Consider the following 24,126-nt stretch of genomic DNA (forward strand, 5'->3'; position numbering starts at 1 on the left):
GGTGTGCTGGCCGCTGATCATTGAGGAGGAATACCTAATGCCCTGTTTAGCATGCATTTGCATGCTACTTGCATTCATTGCCCTTCAGCGCGCTGTTTCACATGCTCGAGGGCTCTGATCATGGGGCAGTAGCAAACGCCGGCGCTAGTATGGCGCTAACAGCCTCTAGCGTCGGTGTTTGCTTCTGATCATCCCCCTGCAAGAGCCTTCAAAATTGGGACACAATTCCTTTAATGGTGTAACTTGAGAAACAATCTTCCAATGGTGACCTGACATGGGCCGTGTTTCAGCGCACAGTGCCTGTGTCAGGGGTCGTGTGATCTGACATCTACAGTGTACAGCAATGGATCTGTTGAACCAATGGATGGTCTTTGCTTTTCAAGCACTGAGTAATGACTTTGTGATGTGCATGGGAGAAAGTTCCACTTCTGTACATTGAGTCCATTAGATGTCACATCACACTGGACCCCTGACACAGGCCCTGTGCACTGAAACACAGCCTGTGTCGGGTCAGCATTGGAAGATTGTTTCTCAAGTTACAGCATTAAAGGAATTGTGTCCCGATTTTGAAGGCTCTTGGTGCTTCTTTTTGTTGTCTGGACTTTGTTTTGTACCTTGGACCCTCTCTATGTTGGCTTGCACTTACCTCACGGCCATTTCTTTTCTTCAAAAAAAGACAGCCTTTTACCTGCTGTGGTAAAAAGGAGTGTGCATCAAAAACATGTGCTGACATTAGCACAGGCCCCCTTTTACTGCAGCTTAGTAAAAGTACCCCTAACAGTGTGTATAAATTGTGGGAATGCACCTGATCCATCCGTGATCCCCCCCCCCCCCATGGCCGCGTCCCCTTTATGGTTTATTTGTGGATCCAAGTGTGTAAATATGGATGTGTACATTTTAATTAATGCCAGTTAGTACCGATGATTGCTAGGTCCCAATTATCTGCACTAATTGTCAGTTAAATTGCATGCGCAGGTTAAAGCACCATTTCTAGAATTTGGGGGAAAATGTACAATTTTACTATAATTACACTAGAATCCTAAACACAGAAGTTAGAATTTTATTAGAATTCACTATAATGCAAAACGTAGAATGTAGAATTTTATTAGAATTGCAACAAAATGTAAAACACAGGATGCAGAATTTTACTAGAATTTTAAGGTTTAGTACATTATTATGCTAGCAAAATATAACAGATTTTCAGCTTCTTTTTAGTAAGGAGCTGTTTTTGCTGTGCTTTACTTATTCTCTGTTCAATATTGCTCAGTGTAGCAAAGCAAACAGGTACCTCACTCCCAGGAGAAAGTCCCAAGTAAGACAGCTTTTTTAACTAAAAGGAAGTTTTGTTGAACACCATATACTTATTGGTCAGCACTGCTCAGTCTGCCAGGCTGAAATTAGTTCTTGCACTAGAAGCTTCTGTGCTCTGTTGTGCAGCAATGGAGTCCCTCCCTTCATGGCCGGTCTTAACTTTGTTCTAGAAATGCAGATTGCTTTGCATTTGGCAGGCCTTGTAGAACCATGAATCTTATGTAGACTTCAGTGGTTTTGATGGGGATGTAATACACAGTTCAACACGCGTTCCATTGTCATTCAGTCAGAGCTGATTAAGCACTGACATGATCTGTGTCTGCCTTTAACCTCATCCTGACTCATGTGCAGGAATACATAATTGAGCTCAGTCTGGTTTGTTGGCCTTTTGGGAAAGCTCTGATGAGTTTCGACTTTTAGAAAGCAAAGAATCTGATTTATTACAGATTTTTATCATTAACATAAAGGAAAACCTTTGTTAAATCAGACTGAATGTTTTGTCCTAGAAACTCCACTATATATACATGCAAGACATTAATTATACCATCCTTACCACAGCAGGGGCAGGCATAGGGTGGGAGAGAGGGAGGGAGGGAGGGAGGGAGTCAGTTTCCCTTACCTCTTGTACTGCAGGGAATCCCCCTTCCTAAGCAGTTTTAAGGGAACTCCACAAGAAAACAGCTGGCAAAGAGGAGAGCTGTGCTTGTAAAATCTAGATTGCATTTCAGGATTGTAAAGGGGATTGCCAGTGAGAGAGAACGAAGAAAAAGGGCCAGTGAGAAAGTGCAGAGAAAAGTATTTCATGTTGAAAGCTAAAACAGTTTTAGTATCCTCCAGGGCTGATAGTTTGCAAAAGGATTTCGTACAAATTTTTGATGTGGGACTGGGAGCAGGGTATGTAGATAAATGGGATACTGCCTGGCCTTCTTCACTGAATTTAGTGGCCCTTGTGGGAAGGGGAGACAGTAGCAGCCTTTTGATGTAAATAGCAGTTTTCCAGATGTACTGCTGTGGATAATGTAAGACTCCTGCCACAGGAGCCAAAGTCCCTGGTTTCACAGCCCATTTGTTTTGAAAAAGTTCAGTTTAGTTTAAACCTGACATCCGTGCGTGCTCCCTCCCACCTGCTTTGCTGTCTGTTCCCTACAGGGACATCAGCCTTGCTGGACACTTTCCAGATGCTGTCTAAGTTTCTAGCATTATACTAGATTCTCCAGCATTTTTGTCCTGTGCAAAACGGCATTTTAATGGCATCGCACAGTGCCATGATGTTATAATCAGTTATTGTACTTTTTTTTTCTTAATATGTTTTATTATAACTGTTGTTTTGTCTGGATTTATATTGTATTTTGTTTGGATTAATTCTGTGTGTTGATATTCCCCTTTCTGTAGTCCGCTCTGAACTGGCTGGTTGGGCGGAATAAAAATTATTTGAATTAAATTAAATGTGAATTTCATTTAATTTAATAATTTATGTGCTATTTCATGGTTTATACAACAGACACCTAATCCCAGCATATCCCACTCTGCATTTCCATGGATAACTTAACAAAAACATTGCACCAAGATCTTTAAGGGTTCTTTTACCAAACGGTGGTAAAAGATGTCCCGCAGTGGCGTCAGCATGCAGGATTGCTGCGCCCCAAGGCTACCTTTTACCACCGTGAGTAAAAGGTAATTTTCTTTAAAGGGCCAGGGCAGAATGGTAGAGACTATTATAAAGAACAAAATTACAGAACATATACATAAGCATGGATTAATGAGACAAAGCCAACATGGATTTAGTGAAGGGAAATCTTGCCTCACCAATCTACCACATTTCTTTGAAGGGGTGAATAAACATGTGGATAAAGGTGAGCCAGTTGATATTGTGTATCTGGATTTTCAAAAGGCATTTGACAAAGTACCTCATGAAAGACTCCAGAGGAAATTAGAGAGTCATGGGATAGGAGGTAGTGTGTTCTATTGTGGATTAAAAACTGGTTAAAAGATAGAAAGCAGAGAGTAGGGTTAAATGGTCAGTATTCTCAATGGAGAAGGGTTGATAGTGGGGTTCCGCAGGGGTCTGTACTGGGATCGCTTCTTTTAAACATATTTATAAATGATCTAGATATAGGAAAAACTAGCGAGGTTATTAAATTTGTTGACGAAACAAAGTTATTCAAAGTTGTTAAATCACAAGAGGATTGTGAAAAATTGCAAAAGGACCTTACGAGACTGGGCATCCAAATGGCAGATGATGTTTAATGTGAGAAAGCGCAAAGTGATGCATGAGGGAAAGAGGAACCCAAACTATAGCTATGGGATGCAAGGTTCCACACTGAGTCACCGATCAGGAAAAAGATCTAGATGTTGTTGTTGATGATACGTTGAAACTCTCTGCTCGATGTGCAGCTGCGGCTAAGAAAGCAAATAGAATGTTAGGTATTATTAGAAAAGGAACGGGAAACAAAAATGAGGACGTTATAATGGCTTTGTATCGCAGCATGGTGCAACCGCACCTTGAATACTGTGTGCAATTCTGGTCACTGCATCTCAAAAAATATATAGTGGAAGTAGAAAAGGTACAGAGAAGGGTGACAAAACTGATAAAGGGGATGGGACGACTTCCCTGTGAAGAAAGGCTGAAGTGGCTAGGGCTCTTCAGCTTGGAGAAAAGATGTGAGGGGAGATATGATAGAGGTCTATAAAATAATGAGTGTAGTGGAATGGGTAGACATGAATCCCTTGATTACTCTTTCCAAAAATACTAATACTAGGGGGCATGCAATGACTAAGGGGTTCTTTTACTAAGGTGTGCTGAAAAATGGCCTGCAGTTGTGTAGGCGTGGGTTTTGGGCAAGCGCAGAATCATTTTTCAATTCATCTGTAAAAAATGCCTTTTTAAAAATTTCTGACGAAAATGGACTTGCAGCAAAATCAAAATTGCTGCGCGTCCATTTTGGGCCAGCGACCTTACCGCCAGCCATTGACCTAGTGGTAAAGTCTCATGCGGTAGCCGGGCGGTAATGATCTACATGCGCCAAATACCATTTGGCGTCTCCAATATGTGCGTCTGAAAACATTATTTTTTGGCTGCATTTATTGGACGCACGTCAGAAATGAAATTACTGCAAAAGCCAGGTGGTAGCCGTGCGGTAACTCCATTTTGACACATGTTGGGCGCGCGTGGAGCCTTACACGGCTTAGTAAAAGGGCCCCTAAGATAATGGGGGGGATGAGATTTTGTACTGTTTTGTATTTTTGCTTTCATTGTCTTTTTCAGTTTTATTGATTTTGTATTCTTATTTAATAATTAGATTTTTATGGGTTTTTTTTTTTCATTTTTCACATGTGTAAGCTACAGAACTGCCAGTCAGTGGTACAACATGAGTAGCAGTGCAATTTTCCCATGCATACTGTGCCAAAACAGCCTGAGCTACAGCAATGCTAGTTTATTCCATAGGCTGTGCCACTTTAGAATGGGGGGGGGGGGGGGGGGGGGGGGGAATAGCAGTGCAAGCCTGTTGGAATTCCCCCTTCACATTGTGCTCTAGAATAACTCCCACCCCACAGCCCTGCATTTACAATTGAAGAAGAGACTGAAGTGGTCTTGAAAGTTCACTCACTACGGCAATTTTTTGTGTTGGTCCTTTAAATGACATCACAAGCTGTTACGACTTCATTTTTTTCCCCTAGCTTCTATGTGGGTCCTAGGACTGCACTGCTGCTCTGAGTTATCAGTTTTATGCTGCTGTTGCAGGATTGTAACATAAGCATGTACTTTCCAGTTTGAAGTGGGTGACGTATTGATGTCATCAGTGCTCTGCTTCTAGTGCAGAGGTCAGCGATTTCATAAACTGTAGGTCGCAGCCTGCTTGTTGGTACAAGAGTCAGATAAACTACTTCTGTCTGGAGAAAAATTACCTTGAACTTTGGGTATAGGCATTTTTCTTAAAAGCTTGAAACCTGAAACAAGAGTTCTACCATAGTTATTTCCAGTGCCTGGTACAAAGTGAAAATATTTAAGAAACCCAGTATTCTTGCAGTAGACAGTGTCTTTACTCCTATGAGTACTGGTGAACCAACTGAAAAATCTCTCCAAAGTTTAGTAAGTGTTCTCCAAAGTTGTGCTATCCAGGTTGTAAAAGTATATGTGTTATAATTCCCTTGTTAGGTTTGCACCATGTAAATGACCAAATTTTTCATGTAATTTGTTTTAAAAAATCTTCCAAACTTTAACCAATGCAAAGCTTTATGAGTCTATAGTAATAAAAGTAAGAGTAATAAAGAATTACTATTATTAAATAAGAAAAAAGATATACCATACTGGGTGAGACCAAAAGATCCATCAAGTCCTGCATCCTGTTTCTAGCAGTTGCCAAATGCCATTCTAGGTTACAAATACCTGGCAAGATCCCAAAGAATAGATCCAATCCTTGTTAGTCGCACCCAAGAATAGGCAATGGCTTTCCTAATGGTAGACCAGTCCTGGTAGACCAGTTCTCACCTGGAAAGACCTCACCTCAAAGTTTTCCCCAAAATCTGTACTTCAGGTCTTGCTTACAGATTTGTACTTGCAGGGTAAGGCTCAGCAGGAACGTTTGCATTGCTATATGTTTTGTATATTTTTATTGTTTTTTTCTGTTGTTAAACTTATTCTGTATCAGCTTTGTCACTAGTATACTGGCAAGCTCCAGGGCTGCACTAATCCTTAAGCAGCTTATGATGTCACTAAGTAAGTTCCAGGTTCTCTTCCTCCATCTGTTGCTAGGGTGATATAACCTGTTGGTTTGGACTCTTCTAGCAGGATTCAAGGAAAGGAAATTATCAGGTAAGAAAAAAACATGGCCCTTTTAGTCACACTTTGAGTTGTCTGATCAAAATTAATACCCCAGGACACTTACAGTAAACATGTGACTTGAAATCAGAATAAATAACTTAATACCACACAAAAGCAAAATAGATATAACAATCACATTAAAACCAGTATAAGGATCCTTTTACTCCTGGCCAGGGCTGGTGTTAGGGAGGGGGAAACAGGGCAGTTGTCCTGGGCCCTACAGCCCCAGGGGACTCCCGCAGTCTGCCACCCCTTCCCATTCTCGTCACCCTCATCCAAGGTCTCCCTCCCTTCCCCTCCATTCTTGTAGCTCAGTATCTCCTCTCCCTGTCCCTTTTCCTCCACACTCTCATCTTCCTATCCCATCTCTCTTCCTGTCTGCTGCTTCCCCCCTCTTTCCTGCTGTTGTTCCCCCACCCTACCTCAACCCACATCACAACATATCACATGAGCCAGCATCTCTCCCTCCCACCCTCCCTTTATTCAGCACCTGCCTTTCCCTCCCTATCTTACCTGGGACCTGGGTCCAATATCTTTCTCCTTCCCAACTGCCCTCCCATCTAGTGTTTCTCCCTCCCTCCGTCCCCATCACTCCTGGGTCCAACATCTTTCCCTCTCTGTTCTTCCCTCACCCCATTGTCTGCCATCTCTCTCTCTTCCTCCCCTCTGTTCCCAGGCCCTTCATTTCTTCTTCCATATCCTCCCCCGACTCCCAGTATGGCATATCCCCCTATCTCTAAAAACCCTCCCCCAGTCTACTTTAAAACAACTCTAGGGGGCTCCCATGGTCTGCCACCGCCTCCCATTCTCGACAATGTTCCAACAGTCTGTCTTGAAAAATGCAGATTAACTCTCACCACGATTGCAAGATAGGACAGTTGGATATCTAAACACAGCTCCATGGTCCCTGATTGGATTAGAGGAATCAACTTTCCAAATAGCAGTAATCCCAAAGTCTCAGGTGTAATCAAGTGCCATACAGTTCTACTTGAAGATAAAGCAAGCATAAGTACGTTAATGCCACACTGGGAAAAGACCAACGGTACATCGAGCCCAGCATCCTGTCCACGACAGCGGCCAATCCAGGCCAAGGGCACCTGGCGAGCTTCCCAAATGTACAAACATTCTATACATGTTATTCCTGGAATTGTGGATTTTTCCCAAGTCCATTTAATAGTGGTTTATGGACTTGTTCTTTACGAAACCGTCTAACTCCTTTTTAAACTCTGCTAAGCTAACCGCCTTCACCACGTTCTCCGGCAACGAAGTGCAGAGTTTAATTACGCGTTGGGTGAAGAAAACTTTTCTCCGATTTGTTTTAAATTTATTACACTGTAGTTTCTTCGCATGCCCCCTAGTCCTAGTATTTTTGGAAAGCGTGAACAGACGCTTCACATCCACCTGCTCCACTCCACTCATTATTTTATATACCTCTATCATGTCTCCCCTCAGCCGTCTCTTCTCCAAGCTGAAAAGCCCTAGCCTCCTTAGTCTTTCTTCATAGGGAAGTCGTCCCATCCGCGCTATCATTTTAGTCGCCCTTCTCTGCACCTTTTCCAATTCTACTATATCTTTCTTGAGATGCGGCGACCAGAATTGAACACAATACTCAAGGTGCGGTCGCACCATGGAATGATACAACGGCATTATAACATCCTCACACCTGTTTTCCATAACTTTCCTAATAATACCCAACATTCTATTCGCTTTCCTAGCCGCAGCAGCACACTGAGCAGAAGGTTTCAGTGTATTATCGACGACGACACCCAGATCCCTTTCTTGGTCCGTAACTCCTAACGTGGAACCTTGCATGACGTAGCTATAATTCGGGTTCTTTTTTCCCCACATGCATCACCTTGCACTTGCTCACATTAAACGTCATCTGCTATTTAGCCGCCCAGTCTCGTAAGGTCCTTCTGTAATTTTTCACAATCCTGTCGCGAGTTAACGACTTTGAATAGCTTTGTGTCATCAGCAAATTTAATTACCTCGCTAGTTACTCCTATCTCTAAATCATTTATAATTATATTAAAAAGCAGCGGTCCTAGCAGAGACCCCTGAGGAACCCCACTAACTACCCTTCTCCATTGTGAATACTGCCCATTTAACCCCACTCTCTGTTTCCTATTCTTCAACCAGTTTTTAATCCACAATAGGACATTTCCTCCTATCCCATGACCCTCCAATTTCCTCTGTAGCCTTTCATGAGGTACCTTGTCAAACGCCTTTTGAAAATCCAGATACACAATATCAACTGGCTCCCCTTTGTCCACGTTTGTTTACTCCTTCAAAGAATTGAAGTAAATTGGTCAGGCAAGATTACCCCACACAAAAGCCGTGCTGACTTGGTCTCAGTAATCCATGTCCGTGGGTGTACTCTTTAATTTTGTTTTTGATAATAGACTCTACCATTTTCCCCGGCACCGACGTCAGACTCACCGGTCTATAATTTCCCTGAAGCTCGTTTCTGCAAATTGCCGAACCCAAGACAGACTGTTGGAAGAACATTGTTGGGATAAGTACATCATTTGATCAGACCAACATGATGTGGGTGCTGTGAGGTTTAAAATGTGCAATTTACAGTAGTGCTATTTGGTTAGGTAGTTAGGTCGTTTGTATACAGCACTGTAATGATATGATTTCAGATTTAATAGTTTTAGTATGTTTTGCAATACATCTACTATAATAAAACTCACCCTCAACATTCTGAAGACAACGTTCTGAAGTCACTCAGTCACTCCCTGAAGGGTTCGTCAGTTCTTGGTGGTGAAGCCACAACAATGACCATGTCTCTCTGCCCCGCCCTCACATGATGGACCAATCAGAAAAAACACCCTCAACGTTCTGAAACACAAAGAACCATCACAAAACCGTTCCCAGGCAACGCTAGGCGACGTAAGACGGACCTATCAGAGGAAACTATGTGGCAATAAGGGCGGAGCATTCACCAGCAGAACGGCTCATTATCTGTGCAGCACGGAGAGCACAGAACCACCGCTGGAACGAGAGAAGAATATTCCTGCTATGGGTATGTGCAAAAATAGACGGGGGGGGGGGGGGGGATTTTAAATGCCTAATGCCGGTACCTAAGAGTGCCGGAGGGCCTATAGCACAGACTATATTTGGGTTCACTTGACGTGGAGTCGGTGGAGCCGGAGAACAGCGTGCCCCTCAACATCTGGGACATGGGCGAACAGGAGAAGCTGCGGCCCAGCTGGAAGGATTACCCGCGACCCAGCCAGCAACAAACAGCGACCAAGGAAGGGGGAGGAGTAGGGAAACACGCTCAGCGTGTTTCCCTACTCCTTCCCTGCCTAGGAATCGCTGGAGACTGGCTGCCAAACTAACAAAACAACCGCACACCGATGCACCACCTCCATCATTCGAAAGGCATCCACTCTTTCTTCAACAGAAATGCAAACTAATAATACAAAACAAATAAAGAATACCCGGTTTCTCACGCGGCTGCAGGTAACTCCCCACCCCCTTCCTCTTCCCCTTTTGCCGAAGCGGCCAAGGACGTGCCCAACCATCCCCAGCCTCAGGCAAGCCGTCTCCCACCTCGGGGATTCACCGAGCACCCGGAAAAAGATGGCGCTGCTTCCCACAGTGCATAAATGTTCCAGCAATCCCCTGCAGCCGGCCTGAAATGGACCGAACATACCGGATCACCCCCGACGGCCCGAGACCGTGCTCCTCTCCCTTCCGCCAACTTAAAACAACCATCCCCGTCCTCAGGCCAGCCGTCTCCCACCTCCAGGATGCCCAGAACCCCAGCCCAATGGAAAAAGACGGCGCTGCTTCCCACAGCACATTTCTCTTCCAGCGTTCCCCTACAGCAGCCCTGAAACGGCCAAAAAATACTGACAGACCAAGAACGTGCTCCTCTACCTTCCGCCCATCTAAAACAACACTGCTGCCTCAGCACAACACAAAAAAAAAACCCGGAAAAAACAATCCACCACTCAGCAAAGGCTGACCCCCCTACAACCACATTTACATTTCACCAACAGAAAGACCCCCTCCACAAACCTCATTGACAGACAAAACCACACACACACAATACAACAGAAACACACCCTCAAAGCCACACACCAATCCATCCCACTTTGCCAGCACAGCACATCCCCCAACCCCCCAAAAAACAACACCCAAAAAACAAAACAAAATACACACATCAACAACCTGCACACACACCCCACCCTCACACACACACACATACACACACACACACACACACACACACACAAATAACTCTGTGACACATACACACACACAAAAAAAGCCACATACTAGCGCCCGTTTCATTGGTTTCAGAAACGGGCCTTTTTTTTACTAGTAATAAATAATTCTGAAATAACTCATAGTTGTGGTAATATATGACATGCATATTCATTGGAGAAATCCTGAAAACCCAACTGGGTTGTGACCCTCAAGGGCCAAAGTTGCCTAAACCTGCTCTAGTGCTAGAGGAGTAATGGGAACAGCAGGAGAAATTCATGGTTTCAGCTCTTTGTATGCATGTCTGTCATTCTCTCCTAAAACTACTAGTGTATCTCTGGGGACAAGAGAGGGAGGGTAATCCAAGCTTGTTGACATGACAGAGTTACGCCAGCCCTGCTTATGGTGATGGGCCCAGATGTGTGTCTACCCCCTTCAGAATTTGGAAGAGAACCTGGTGGGGTCTTCAGTGCTTTTCTAGCTTTGCTTTAGGCCATATGAGCCCTGACCACATCCACACTGCCTGCTCCACAGAGTCTGGTTTAGGATATGACATTTTTATTAATGTAGGTGCGCCTTGGGCATGAAAAGGTTGGGGAAGCACTAGCTAGATAATTTAGCTGGTTGGACCAAGCAAAATCATTACAAATGCCTTTTTGTTTATCTTGAGTTTTATTTCTTCTTTGAACTGATCATAGTGTGTACAGCAGGCTTGTCCAGGTTCAGTCCTCCAGGGCTGCAAACAGGCCAGATGTTCAGGAAATCTGTAATGAATATGAGAGGGATTTGCATGTCCACAACCTTCATGGTGTGCAAATCTCTCTCACCAGCCTGGTGTATAGGTTTTGAACGCTTCACCTGCTTAGCCTATCCTATCACTGTGAAACCAAATTAATGTGGTGTTTGACTGTGTCTGCAGGTTTTTTAGATGTTGGTAACTCAAGTTACCTTAACCAGAGAATTTCAAGGTGGCAGTTTTTCTTACTGTCCCACAGTGCCCATCACAAATGGCTTTGCACTGGAATATTTGGATTGCTGCTTATTGTTCCTAGATTCTATTGAGGTGTACCCATCTTGGAATCTCCAACTCTTAATTTCTGTTTTCCTTCTCTATCTCTTTCTCCTCACAGGGACAGCGTGTCACTTGCCCTGTAAGGAAAGGTCAGCACCAAGAGGATGCCTTCATGATCACCACAGGGCTCACTGGGCCTGGATCCAGAAAGAGGGGTGAGGGAGAGGAAGATTTCAGGACGAACCCTCAGCCCCTCTCTTGCTTTCCATGGATAGAGGACTAGCTTGGCCCAAGAACATCAGAGATCTTCTGCAAAGCCTGAGAATGAGAAGCAAATATGCCATCATCCTGGTGTTTGCCATAGCCTTGTTCATCATTGAGAAGGAGAACAACATCATTTCCAAGTAAGAAGGAAGGAAGGAAGGAACAGAGGAGGCAAGCAGAGCTGGAGTAATACTGTTGTGGGCTGTAGCCAAACATGCATTGTGGGTCCCAACCATAGATCCCATTCTATGGTTGGCGCAAGAGTATTGGGTGCCCTAGATGAACTTTTAGCCTTACACCTCCTTCCTTCAATTAATTTTAAGGTCCCTAACCCATTGGCTCCCTTCTCCATGATTTTGCTAACTAAACATTGCAATCATGATGATCCTGAAACAATTCTATAAAAACATATAACTGGACATCATTCTTTTAAATATTAAATCTAGTTTTGCAGGTAAAAGTAGGAATTGATGGTTCTTTGTGTGCCGCTGCTCCCCCACCGCCCTGAAGTTCCTACCTTAGGCAACCTCCTTGTCTTGCCTAATGGGCTAGCCCTGCCTCATTTATATCTTTTCTTTTTCCAACAGAACCACATTCACCCTATTCCCCCATCCAATCTCTATTTGTGGCCTGTCTGCCCAGACCACCAATCCCACCAGTTCTCTCCTGACATGGTGTGGAATGGAAGAATAGGGTTACCATATTTGGCGCAACAAAAAAAAGGACACAAAATAAAATGCAGCCATGCCCCTACCCTGCACCACACTGTCAATTTGACCCCTGAGAAAGCCAGATGCTATAAACAGTGAAAATACTGGTAAAGTAACAGAAATGCATTTTCTTTAGTACTCTGCTAAATACAAAATGAAAAGATGTACATTTCCAAAAAAGCAAGCATCCATGCCGATGCTGCTTCAGAATGGCTGCCAAGATTTAAAGCGATGGCCTTGCAAAACTTCTTCAGATGTCTCGCGAGGCTGCTGCTTGAAGTCTTAGCAGCCATTTTGAAGCAGTGCCAGCAGTGAGCAGGTCAGTGGCAGCACCGGGCAGGAAAGAGTGGGGCTCTTTCCTGCCCAAAAGTAGCCACTAGACCACCAGGGTGCATTAAGGTACATGAGGTGAGAGCACCCTGAGGCCCACCAGTCTGCCCGCCTGCCCAGAAACCCGGGCAAAAAAATAATGCCTGAACCCCCGACGGGCCCCTGAAAAAGAGGACATATCCGGGGGAATCCAGACATATGGTGACCCTTTGGAAGAATAGCCTACTGGTAGGAGCAGTGGTTTTTGAAAGGCACCATTTTAGGGTTTGAATCCTGTTTCTCCCACTAATGCTTCTTGTGAGTGTAGGCAAAACATTTTCACCCTCCATTTTCTCAGGTACAGACATAGATGGTAAGCACTCTAGGGCAGTGTTTCTCAAGTTGGTCCTGGGGTATCCCTTAGCAAGTCTGGTTCTCAGGATATCCGCAAAGAATATGCATATGATAGATGCATGCAAATCTATCTCATGCTTAATCATTGCGGATGTCCTGAAAAGCAGAGTGGCTAGGGCATGGTGTTAAATTGCGTTCCTGGATGGCTGAAACCCAGTCTGGTTTTCAAGATACCCCTAATAAATATGCAGGAAATGTATTTGCATACAGTAATGGAGTTGCGGCACTCCACCCCTGGGTAGGGAACCAATTTGAGACACACACTAATCTAGGGCATGGTTCTACCAACTCTACCTGAATTTGTAACTCACCTTGAGCTCAGATTTGAAATTGTGACTGATTAAATCTAAATGCTGACTTAACTCTGTCTCTTGCAGAGGACCTAGGAGTAGGAGAGGCCAATGTGCAGCCTGTGAATGCACAGTGATTTAGTTTTTGCAATTACTTGCAGCCTGCTGTCGTACTCAGGACCCTTGCAGCATCCCTAGACTGCTTTGGAGAGAGGAACTAGGGTTGGCAGCTGAGAAGTGATGGAGGGCATAAGGAAAGGGAGTAGAGGCAGGTAGGCCACAAGGATCTCACATCAGTTAGGAGTTTTTTCACTTTTGGGAGACTCATTGAGTCCATGTGCCTTCCTTGACTTTGGGAAAGGGAAGGAAAATGGGACTTGACATACCACCTTTCTGAGGTTTTTGCAACTACATTCAAAGCGGTTTACATATATTCAGGTACTTATTTTGTACCAGGGGCAATGGAGGGTTAAGTGACTTGCCCAGTCACAAGGAGCTGCTGTGGGAATTGAACTCAGTTCCCCAGGATCAAAGTCCACTGCACTAACCACTAGGCTACTCCTCCACTCCACTTTGGGTCTTTGGCATGTGCTTAATTTGCCTATGTAGTAATCCTGCCCTGGATGGAAGAGAGGGAAAGTGAAAGAGAAAAAAAAGACTTGCAAATGATGGAGACAGGGAAGATGGAAAGAGAAAGTGGCCTTTGCCCTTTCATCCACAATTTAGTACAAACATCTCAAAATATTTTTCATTTTGTTAATTTCTTATATACCACTCCCCCAATATACAAGTATTACTTAACCCGAATCATGTAAGAACCATATAAAACACAGTTACATAATAAAAACCATTATAAAACAACCCAGTTCACCTTCATAAATGACAGAGACCTTCCACCCTTCACCCTGCCCCATCCACAGCTTTCACTATTCAGCAGCTTTATGCCCTCTCCAATCATTAGCACTCTACTTCCTTCTAGATAACCACGTTTTTCAATTTTGTATGGAAATTCATATAGTTTTTTTTTTTTTTGTTACATTTGTACCCCACGCTTTCCCACTCATGGCAGGCTCAATGCAGCTTACATGGGGCAATGGAGGGTTAAGTGACTTGCCCAGAGTCAGAAGGAGCTGCCTGTGCCTGAAGTGGGAATCAAACTCAGTTCCTCAGGACCAAAGTCCACCACCCTAACCACTAGGCCACTCCTCCATTAGTTTTCTTCCTGCCTCAAGTCCAGGGACACAATCTAGGCCTTTTATACAAAAAGCCCTAGCCTGAAACCTGCTTTCCCTGAATTCCCCTATACTTGTAACAAGGCATCTTGTGTTGATCATAGTTTCCCAACTGGCTGATACTAAGTCAGTTTACTAAAAAAGCTAGCCTCAGCCCCCTTTAAGGCTTAAAATACTAATATTAAACATTTAAACTGTATTCCTTCTTTCTGGAGCCAATGCAACACAGTCAACAATGGTCTGGCATTCTGCTTTCTCTTTTATCCATAAATCAATCTGGCTGCCATATTCTGCACAATCTGTAAATGACCAGCTACCCTTTCTGGTAATCCCATGTACACAATGTTACAATAATCCAATAATGAACATATGCTAGCCAGCATCGATCCTCAAAAGTGTTTCTGGGTCAAGAAATCCCTCAATTTATGAACCTTCTGCAATTTCTAGAAACACCTTCAACCACATCCGAGACTTAAAATTCCAAACCCTTCAGGCTATCTAAAATAACACCCATATCACACACTTTCTCCACCTCCTATATGTCTTCTCATTTCACAGGGGAATTCTATATATGGTGCTGAACGTTAGGTTCTACTTCTGTGCCAAAAAGTGTTCTAACAGATGCAAGATGCCGAAACAAGGCAGAAACGGCAGATCTGCACAAAATTCGCTTATACACCAATTGATAGAATAGCACTTAAGTGTTTCTGTGTGGATCTGCAAAGGGGACATGGCCATGGGAGGGGCATGGGCGGGTCAGTGGCATTCCCTTAAAATGTACGCAGTGATATAGAATAGTGTGGATCCGTGCACAACTTGCGCGCCGGGATTTATACCTGGTTTCAGTTGTGTAACTGTTCGTGCCCAAAGTTGGGTATGGATTCTGGCACTATGCACTATTCTATAAAGGACACTGATCCTGGAATGTTTATGTTTACATTTATTGAAGACTTGATATATGAAAGGAATGCCAATATTGATAGGACAGAGGAAATAAATCAGAGCAGGAAAGGAAAAGAAAAGATCAAGAATAAGAAGAGGGGGGGGAAGGGCGGGGAGAGAAGAAAAGAAAAGAGGCGAAGAGTGGGAGGAAGTCCCTTTGGAGCTGAGACAGCGGGAGGAGAACACAGCGCTGAACCACCCGCCCACCCAGTCAACAGGCAGTAATTGTCGCAGACAGGCGTTAAGAGGCAATGTTACACAATGACGCCAGGGAGTACACAGCAACATGGCAGTGACAGTACTAACTGAGGTGTTAGTAACGGGGTCAGAAAGACTTCTTTGAAAGTTATAAGCATAAGCAACAGTTGTGGCTGCATGTTGGCAGCCAGGTAAAAAGAAAAATGTGGACACAGCGTGTCTCCTGGCTTACACGGCCCAGGGGCCAGGACGCCGGTTTAGTGATATAGGAGGGTATCCTTAAACGGGATGCACCAGGAGTCAATGGGTGCTGGAAATTCGCACAGGGGACGCCCAGGCTGCTCAGATGGCAACCTGGGGTCATACTAGATAATTATGAGAGGGAAAGCTGTGTACCCGTGTTGTAACAGGTGTAGTATGTTGTTAGAACCTGTCTTGCTCCGCCAAAGGGTGCGCAGCTTGCTGGTGTGAGCCCTTGGATCCGGCCGGAGACGGCGGAGTAAACCCCTCCTTCTCCAGAGGACAGCCGACCCACCCCCACTCTTCGTCTGGGAAGGCCGCCGTTCCCTGGAGGTTGAGCCTCCAGGTGCGGGCAGCCTACAGGGCTTCTGGAACAGGGGGTGGACAGGCCACGCAGACAGCGTGGCTCTAGATTCCTGGAAGTCAACTGGTCCGAGGTCCCGGGGAACTGGCACGCCGGCGAGGAGGACAGCAGCGGTAGAGGAAGAAGCAGACAGCGGTCAAGGAGAATCAGTAGCAGACAGTGGTCAAGGCAGGCAGCGGTCGAGGAGAATCAGTAGCAGGCAGTGGTCAAGACAGGCAGCGGTCAAGAAGAGTCAGTAGCAGGCAGTGGTCAAGGCAGGCAGCGGTCGAGGAGAATCATTAGCAGTCAGTGGTCAAGGCAGTCAGCGGTCAAGGAGAGTCAGTAGCAGGCAGTGGTCAGGGCAGGCAGCGGTCAAGAAGAGTCAGTAGCAGGCAAGGGTCAAGGCAGGCAATATCCGATAGCAAGGTACAGAATTCCATCCAACGATGCAGAGCTCTCAGAGACGAGAAGCCGAAGCACTGGCTAGGAGGAGTGGTGCTCCTTAAGTAGTCCTCCTCATTAGCGCGGGGCCCCAGCTGGTGCTTCCTGCGGTTGAGTCTTCAGGTAACCAATCCGAGGTGACACTAGTCACCACTTCCTCTGCTTGCTCCCGCAACCGGAAGAGACGCTGGCTATCCTCCGCCGGCGCCATGTTGCAGAGGTTCCCTCCCAGAAGTGGAAAGCCGGCCATCGGCGGCAACAAGGTGAGAACAACTGGCGATCCTCTGTAGCCGGACTGAAGACAATGGCCGCCTCTCCCCACTGGCCGGCGATAGCCAGCCACCGGAGGACCTGCGGCAAAGGCCGGCCATCCATGGCGGGCCCGGACCCCATGGCCCACTGGCACCGGCGGCGAGCAGGTGAGTGTTGGTCCCGGCGGAAGACGGGACAGAACCATTACTTATTTTTAATGTTGTTTGAATTGTAATGCAAAACGTTACTGGCTGTGGCCAAATAAATTCCAACTTTCTTCAAGATGGCTTCCGGTGTCGTGTGGTTCGCAGTCCTGTTGGTAGTCTGTGACATTTATTTGTGCTTTTGTAAGGTTTGATCTTGTGCTTGTTGTTTTGTTTTTGAAGTATTGTGCAAGCTTGTCTGCAGTTGGTGGTGTTTCAGTTGTCGCTAATATGTTCTGAGTTTTCAGTAGTTTGTTCATGAGTTTGAATATTTATTTCATATTGGTCTGGTCGAGGTTTGTATATTTACTGTAGAGGTTCGTATATGTACTGTATGTTTTTATAGCTTTTCTCCATATGGTTTTGTTTGCGTCTGTTTTGTTTTTGGCTCATGCTGTTTTGAGTTTCCTGTAGAGTTTCTTCATATGTAGTAGTTTGTCATCAAACCAGAGACATGGTTGTTTTCTGATTTTTGTTTTTGTTTTGAGTGGTGCTATTTTGTTTAGTGTGTTTTCACTTGTTTCGTCCCAGTTTCTCATGAAGTGTTTATCCTCGGGTGATATGTCATTGAGTTCATTTATTGTTGTTGTCCAGAATGTATGGTTGTATACTTTTCCTCTGGTTGTGAATGTGTGTTGGGTTTTTGGCTCTCTTTTTGTGCTGTTTTCTTTCCATTGTAGTGTGAAAGTGAGCTTGCTGTGGTCTGACCATGGTACGTCTTCCCATGTGTGGTTTGTGAATATGTGGTTGTTACTCATTGAAAATCTGCAGACTAGTATGTCTAATTGGTGTCCTTTTGTGTGCGATGAGACTCCTTGTGCTGTTGTGAAATTAGTTCATTAGTGTTCTGGTGTTATTTTGTTTCTCTGGGTGCAGGTTTATGCCACCTATTAGTAGGACATTTGGGTGATTGGTGCAGATGTTTGATACGAAGTCTGTGAAATCATCTTGGGCGTTTGTCCAGTTTCCTGGAGGGCAGTAAAATAATGTGATGCATAGTTGGTCAGTTAGTGTTTTGTCGGTGATTTTGTTGAGGATGTGTGTTTAGCGATAAGTTCTGCTGTGAAGGAGGATTTGTATATTAATGCAATGCCTCCTCCCCTTCTTTTGGTTCTGTTAATGTATATTACATTTGGGCTCATTTTCGAAAGAGAAGGACGCCCATCTTTCGACACAAATCAGGAGATGGGCGTCTTTCTCCCAGGGTCGCCCAAATCGGCATAATCGAAAGCCGATTTTGGGCGCCCTCAACTGCTTTCCATCACGGGGATGACCAAAGTTCCCGGGGGCGTGTCGGAAGCATAGCCAGAGCTTTTTTTGAGGGGGTACTTGGGGGTACTGAGTACTGGCACCTTTTCCATTGTCTGCTAAAACTGACCCACGGTCCTCAAGTTTTAATAAAAGAGCTCAGGCTCTACACACAAATACTGCCTTGTCTTAGATTCTGTGACTGGTTGCAGGGGGCCTGGCTATTGTGGGGTGGGTCCTTCAGTGGTCACCCCAGCCCTGAAGGGTGGCCTGACATTTGAGTACCGGCACCTTTTTCGCTAGAATAGCGAAGGTGGGACTGGGGCGTGCTTAACATATGGGCGTCCTCGGCCGATAATGGAAAAAAGAAGGGCGTCCCTGATGAACACTTGGCCAACTTTACTTGGTCCTTTTTTTTTTTACGACCAATCCACAAAAATGTGCCCTAAATGACCAGATGACCACCGGAGGGAATCGGGTATGACTTCCCCCTACTCCTCCAGTGGTCACTAACCCCCTCCCACCCTAAAAAAAACTTTAAAAATATTTTTCCATCCTCTATGCCAGCCTCAAATATCATACCCCGCTCCATGACAGCAGTATGCTGGTCCCTGGAGCAGTTTTAGTGGGTACTGCAGTGCACTTCAGGCAGGCAGACCCAGCCCCCCCCCCTCCACCTGTTAAACTTGTGGTAGTAAATTTGAGCCCTCCAAAACCCACCAGAAACCCACTGTACCCACATCTAGGTGCCCCCCTTCACCTGTAAGGGTTATGGTAGTGGTGTGCAGCTGTGGGTAGTGGGTTTTGGGAGGCTCAGCACACAAGGTAAGGCAGCTGTGTACCTGGGAGCAATTTCTGAAGTCCACTGCATTGCCCCCTAGGGTGCCTGGTTGGTGTCCTGACATGTCAGGGGGACCAGTGCACTATGAATTCTGGCCCCTCCCACGACCAAATGGCTTGGATTTGGTCGTTTCTGAGATGGGCATCCTCGGTTTCCATTATCGCCGAAAATCGGGGATGACCATCTCAAGGTGTAGCCATGTTTCAGTTATGAGCAGTAGTCCAAGTTGTTCTGTTTCTATCCAGTCTCTTAGTGTTGTCTTATTTACTGCCAATCTCGCATTTATGTAACCTGTTTGTATTGGGACATACGTGTTGTATTTAATGTTGGTATTTTTAACAGTTTGTAGTTGTCTGTGTAATCTGCCTGTTTTGCTGTTGTGGTTTTGTTGGGTGTTGTTCATGTTTCATTTCATGTTGCTGGTTGTTTGTTTGCCACTGTGTTGTTGTTTTGGTGGTGATTGGGCTCTTCCAGTTGTTGGAGTCGGCGTCTTCTGCATTATATGCATTTGGTATATACGTGTTGAGTGTGGGCACTGTCATTTTTTGCGCCTGTACTTTGTAAAATACATGTGATCATGCATATTGGATATGTGTGCATTTATACCTTCTGCCGAGTAGATATAAATTTATGCAGGTGCATTTCACCCATGATTTCTGCAGGATTTGTGCTAATATTTTATAAAGCAAAGACGCCTAAGGGGCTCGTTTTCGAAAGAGAAAAAAAACATAAGAAGTGGCATAAAGCAGCATTTGGATATTTTTATCACAAAACGTCCAAATCAGCATTTTCAAAACCTATTTTTCAGACGTTTTTCTATGCTGTTCTTCTGCAATATGTCCAAATCTCAAGGGGATGTGTCGGGGCGTGTTAAGGGCAGGATGTGGGTGTTCCTAAGATGTGGATGTTTTTCAGTCATAATGGAACAAAACCATAACGTCTAGGTCTGAAACTTCAACATTTTGGTCTAGACCTGTTTTCACAATGAATAAGACACAAAAAGGTGCCCCAAATGACCAGGTGACAACTGGAAGGAATCAGGGGTGACCCCCTAGTATCCCCAGTGGTCACACCCCCTCCCACCCCACAAAAAAGTGAATACAAATATGGCTTACCAGCCTTTAAGACAGCCTTGGATGTTAAAGTCAGGTCTATTAGAGCAGCATACAAGTCCCTGGAGCAGTATAGTGGTTAATGCAGTGCACTATGGAGTGGGGGACTCAGGTCCCTATCTCCCTTTACCTGTCACACTTGTGGTGGAAACTTTGACCCCTCCCAAAGTCACCAAAACCCTGCTTTACCCACATATAGGTGCCCCCTACACCCATAAGGGATAGTGTAGTGGTGTACAGTGGAAGACTGTGTGTTTGGAGGGGAGGGTTGGGGAGTTCAAGGAAAAAGATAAGGGAGCAAAGGTGAGTTATGTACCTGGGAGCATTTTTATGAAGTGCACAGAAATGCCCTCTAGGGTGCCCCATTGCTCTCCTGAGGGACCAGTCTACTAAAAACGCTATCTCCTCATACATCCCAATGGCACGAATCTCTACATTTTGCACTTATTCGTTTATTTTTTTTTTCAAAAATAGTCCAAAAAACAAAACATCCAAAGCACAAAACCTTGTTCAAAACAGTATTTTAAACAAAAAAAAAGATAGACGTTTTTTTTTTCAAAAACGCCCTTCTTTCCTGTTCGGATTTTGGACGTTTTGTGCAAAATGTCCAAAGTTGGACTTAGACATCATATCGAAAATGCCCTTCCACGTGTCTTTATTAAGTAGGCAGTAAATAGACACTTTTTTTGCCCTTTCAGTCTAGGTGAATTTTTTATCAAATTATCCTCTTACTGAAAATATTCTACATACCAAGAGGAATTCATTCTTTTGGCATGTTATTGTATGTCTTTTTGCTTAACAAACTCAAACTGGCAGCCAAATTGAAATGTGTGAGTATGTGTGTGTGTAATAGGACATGATGAGTCTGCTTGCAGTAACCTATGACCTGAATGCATTGTAATATAAAGACATTTGATACATGCCTTCAAACATAAATGTATGTGTATTATTACAGCCTTATAACACAACCCTGAATTTTTTCCACAGTATTTGTAAAATTGTGTCATGGGACATAAACTATATTTTTGACTAACAACTTTTTTCTATGTAATTTTATAAAATCTGTTATAAACAATTCTGTGCTATTTTTTTTAGGGTATCAGACAAACTTACTCTGAAGCAGAGTCCTCAGGCCCTCCTGGAAGTGAATGGCACACCTCCTAACCTTCTGGACTTGGAGAATGGATCCCTCCTGTCTCTCAGTGAGCTGGACTCTGCCTTCTCGCAACTCAGGAGCCACCTAGACAATGTCACCTGGCAGTTGGGAGGAAGCCAAGCAGCTATCAAAGGCCAACCCAAAGGCCCTCGCAGACATGTTCTTCTGTTGGCAACCACCCGCACAGGCTCCTCCTTTGTGGGTGAATTCTTCAATCAACAGAACAATATTTTCTACATCTTTGAGCCACTGTGGCATGTTGAAAAGATGGTGTCATTTATAGCTGGTGCTGCCAATGCAGTAGGTTCTGCTATTGTCTACAGAAATGTTCTCCAGCAGCTGTTTCTTTGCAATCTTCACATCTTGGAGAACTTCATCACCCCACCTCCTGAAGATCACCTAACCCCATTCATGTTCCGAAGAGGCTCCAGCCAATCTTTGTGTGAGGACCCTGTCTGTACCCCATTTGTCAAGAAGGTTTTTGAAAAGTACCATTGCAAGAACCGGCAGTGTGGCCCCCTGAATATAACGCTAGCTGTGAAGGCATGTCTGCAGAAGGAACACATAGCACTGAAAACAGTACGGCTTCGTCAGCTGGAGTTCCTGCGTCCTCTTGTAGAAGACCCTCGACTGGATATGAGGATCATCCAACTGGTTCGTGACCCCAGGGCAGTACTGGCCTCACGCATGGTTGCATTCTCTGCCAAGTATGGAATTTGGAAAAAGTGGGCTTTGGAAGATGCAGCATCTATGGATGAGGACGAGATTCTGAAACTAAAGGGAAATTGTGAAAACATCCGTCTTTCAGCAGAACTGGGACTGAGGCAACCGTCATGGTTACGGGGACGCTATATGCTTGTCCGCTATGAGGACATTGCCAGATTCCCTCTCCAGAAGGCCCGAGAGATGTACAGCTTTGCTGGGATTACCATCACATCACAGGTAGAAAAGTGGATTGCTAAGAATACCCAGGCCCCGCAGGACAGCAGTGGTATCTATTCCACCCAGAAAAACTCCTCAGTGCAGTTTGAGAAATGGCGCTTTAGTGTCCCTTTTAAGCTGGCTCAGGTTGTTCAGAATGTCTGCGAGCCAGCTATGAAACTGTTCGGCTATAAGCCAGCAACTGACCCAGAGACCTTGACGAACCGTTCCATTAGTTTGGTAGAGGAGATAGCGAGCTTCCAGGTCACGTAATTCATTATTTATTTAAATTTAAAAGGAGGGGGGAAATTAAAGATTCAAATAGGGTGGGGGAAGAAAACGCTGAGAATGGATGACCTGCTGACCCACATTTCACCCTTTGTAGAAAGACCTATTTAAAGCCTCCATTGAATTGCTTCTTAAATTTGGAAGCTTGTCTGACACTCCAGGCTAGGGAGGAGAATGTAGCTGCTTTATAATGAAGGCTGGCCTGGCATTGTATGAAGGTGCTTTTTACATGGAAACCAAATACACTCATGCTTGCTTCAATTTCCCCTCTAAAGCGTCATTTTCAGGATAAAATGCTCCATTGACGATCAATGCACTAAATGCACACAAAGAAAACTGTGTTCCATGGGTCGAACCCTCTGTAAAATGCTGCACGCTTAAACTGTAATGCTCACCCCTAGGTAGCAGTGGTGCAAGCTTTGCCTTTAAAGTCCATGGGAGAATCTATAGCATTTCATGACAATTGCCTGAAAAAGGAGTGGGAGAGTGGTGTGTTTTTTAGTTTCTGTTCATGTGACAAAAACTGGCTATGGATATTGCTTTGCCTAAAGATAATAATGTGAGACACTCCTCCAATGATCAGATGGGGACTTGTACTATTTCTGGGAGTACACAGTTAATCTGATCTCAGATACTTGGGATTCATTGATTTAAGTATTTATATATCACTTAGACCTATGAGGTTTACAGTTTCTACTACTGGGTCTGTCCCTAATATGCTAAGTAGTGCATTGTACAACAGTGGTACCTGGGGCTGGGGCAACACAGGGTTAACTGACTTGCCCAGGGTCACACGCAGTGGCGTAGCTAGGTGGGGCCACAGGGGCCTGGGCCCCTCCAAAAAATTTGTTCTGGGCCTCTGGTTGACTGGCGGGGGTCCCCAACCCCCGCCAGCTGAAGACTTTATCCAGCGCTGGTCTGCGGCAGCACTGCCATATTGCCTACCCTGCTCTCTCTTCCCCTCATGTCAGGCACGCTTCTTTTAGTGAAATTGCTCAGTTTCACTAAAAGAAGCGTGCCGGACCCGAGGGGAAGAGAGAGCAGGCAGGCAATTTGGTGGCGCCGGAGACCAGCGCTGGATGAAGTCTTCAGCTGGCGGGAGTTGGGGACCCGCACCAGCCAAGGTATTTGTGGCAGCGGTGGACGGCGGAGGAGGGAGGCAGCAACCAAAATGTGCCCCCTCATTTTGGACTCTGGCCCCCTCCCACCTCGAGGTCTGGCTATGCCCCTGGTCACACGGAGCTGCAGGGGGACTTGAACCTGATTCCCCAGGATCTCAACCCATTGCCAACCATCAGGCAGTAGCAGGAATGAAACCCAGTTCCCCAGGTCCACAACCTGCTACACTAAACATTA

The 24,126-nt window shown here is 45.0% G+C and overlaps 1 protein-coding gene across 1 annotated transcript in view; it reads left to right on the forward strand.

Annotated features, from left to right (window-relative positions):
* The window catches only part of CHST3 (carbohydrate sulfotransferase 3), a 161,728-nt gene extending 138,154 nt beyond the window's left edge, over nt 1–23,574 (forward strand). Inside the window, exons 3-4 of the mRNA XM_030203421.1 lie at nt 11,485–11,770; nt 21,501–23,574. Of these exons, the coding sequence (XP_030059281.1) occupies nt 11,634–11,770; nt 21,501–22,755 (1,392 nt within the window). The 5' untranslated portion in view covers nt 11,485–11,633 and the 3' untranslated portion in view covers nt 22,756–23,574. The remainder of the gene's footprint in view (nt 1–11,484; nt 11,771–21,500) is intronic.
* The last annotated feature ends 552 nt before the right edge of the window (nt 23,575–24,126 follow it).

Source organism: Microcaecilia unicolor, chromosome 5 (genome assembly GCF_901765095.1).
Source record: "Microcaecilia unicolor chromosome 5, aMicUni1.1, whole genome shotgun sequence".
Classification (NCBI taxonomy): Eukaryota; Metazoa; Chordata; class Amphibia; order Gymnophiona; family Siphonopidae; genus Microcaecilia; species Microcaecilia unicolor.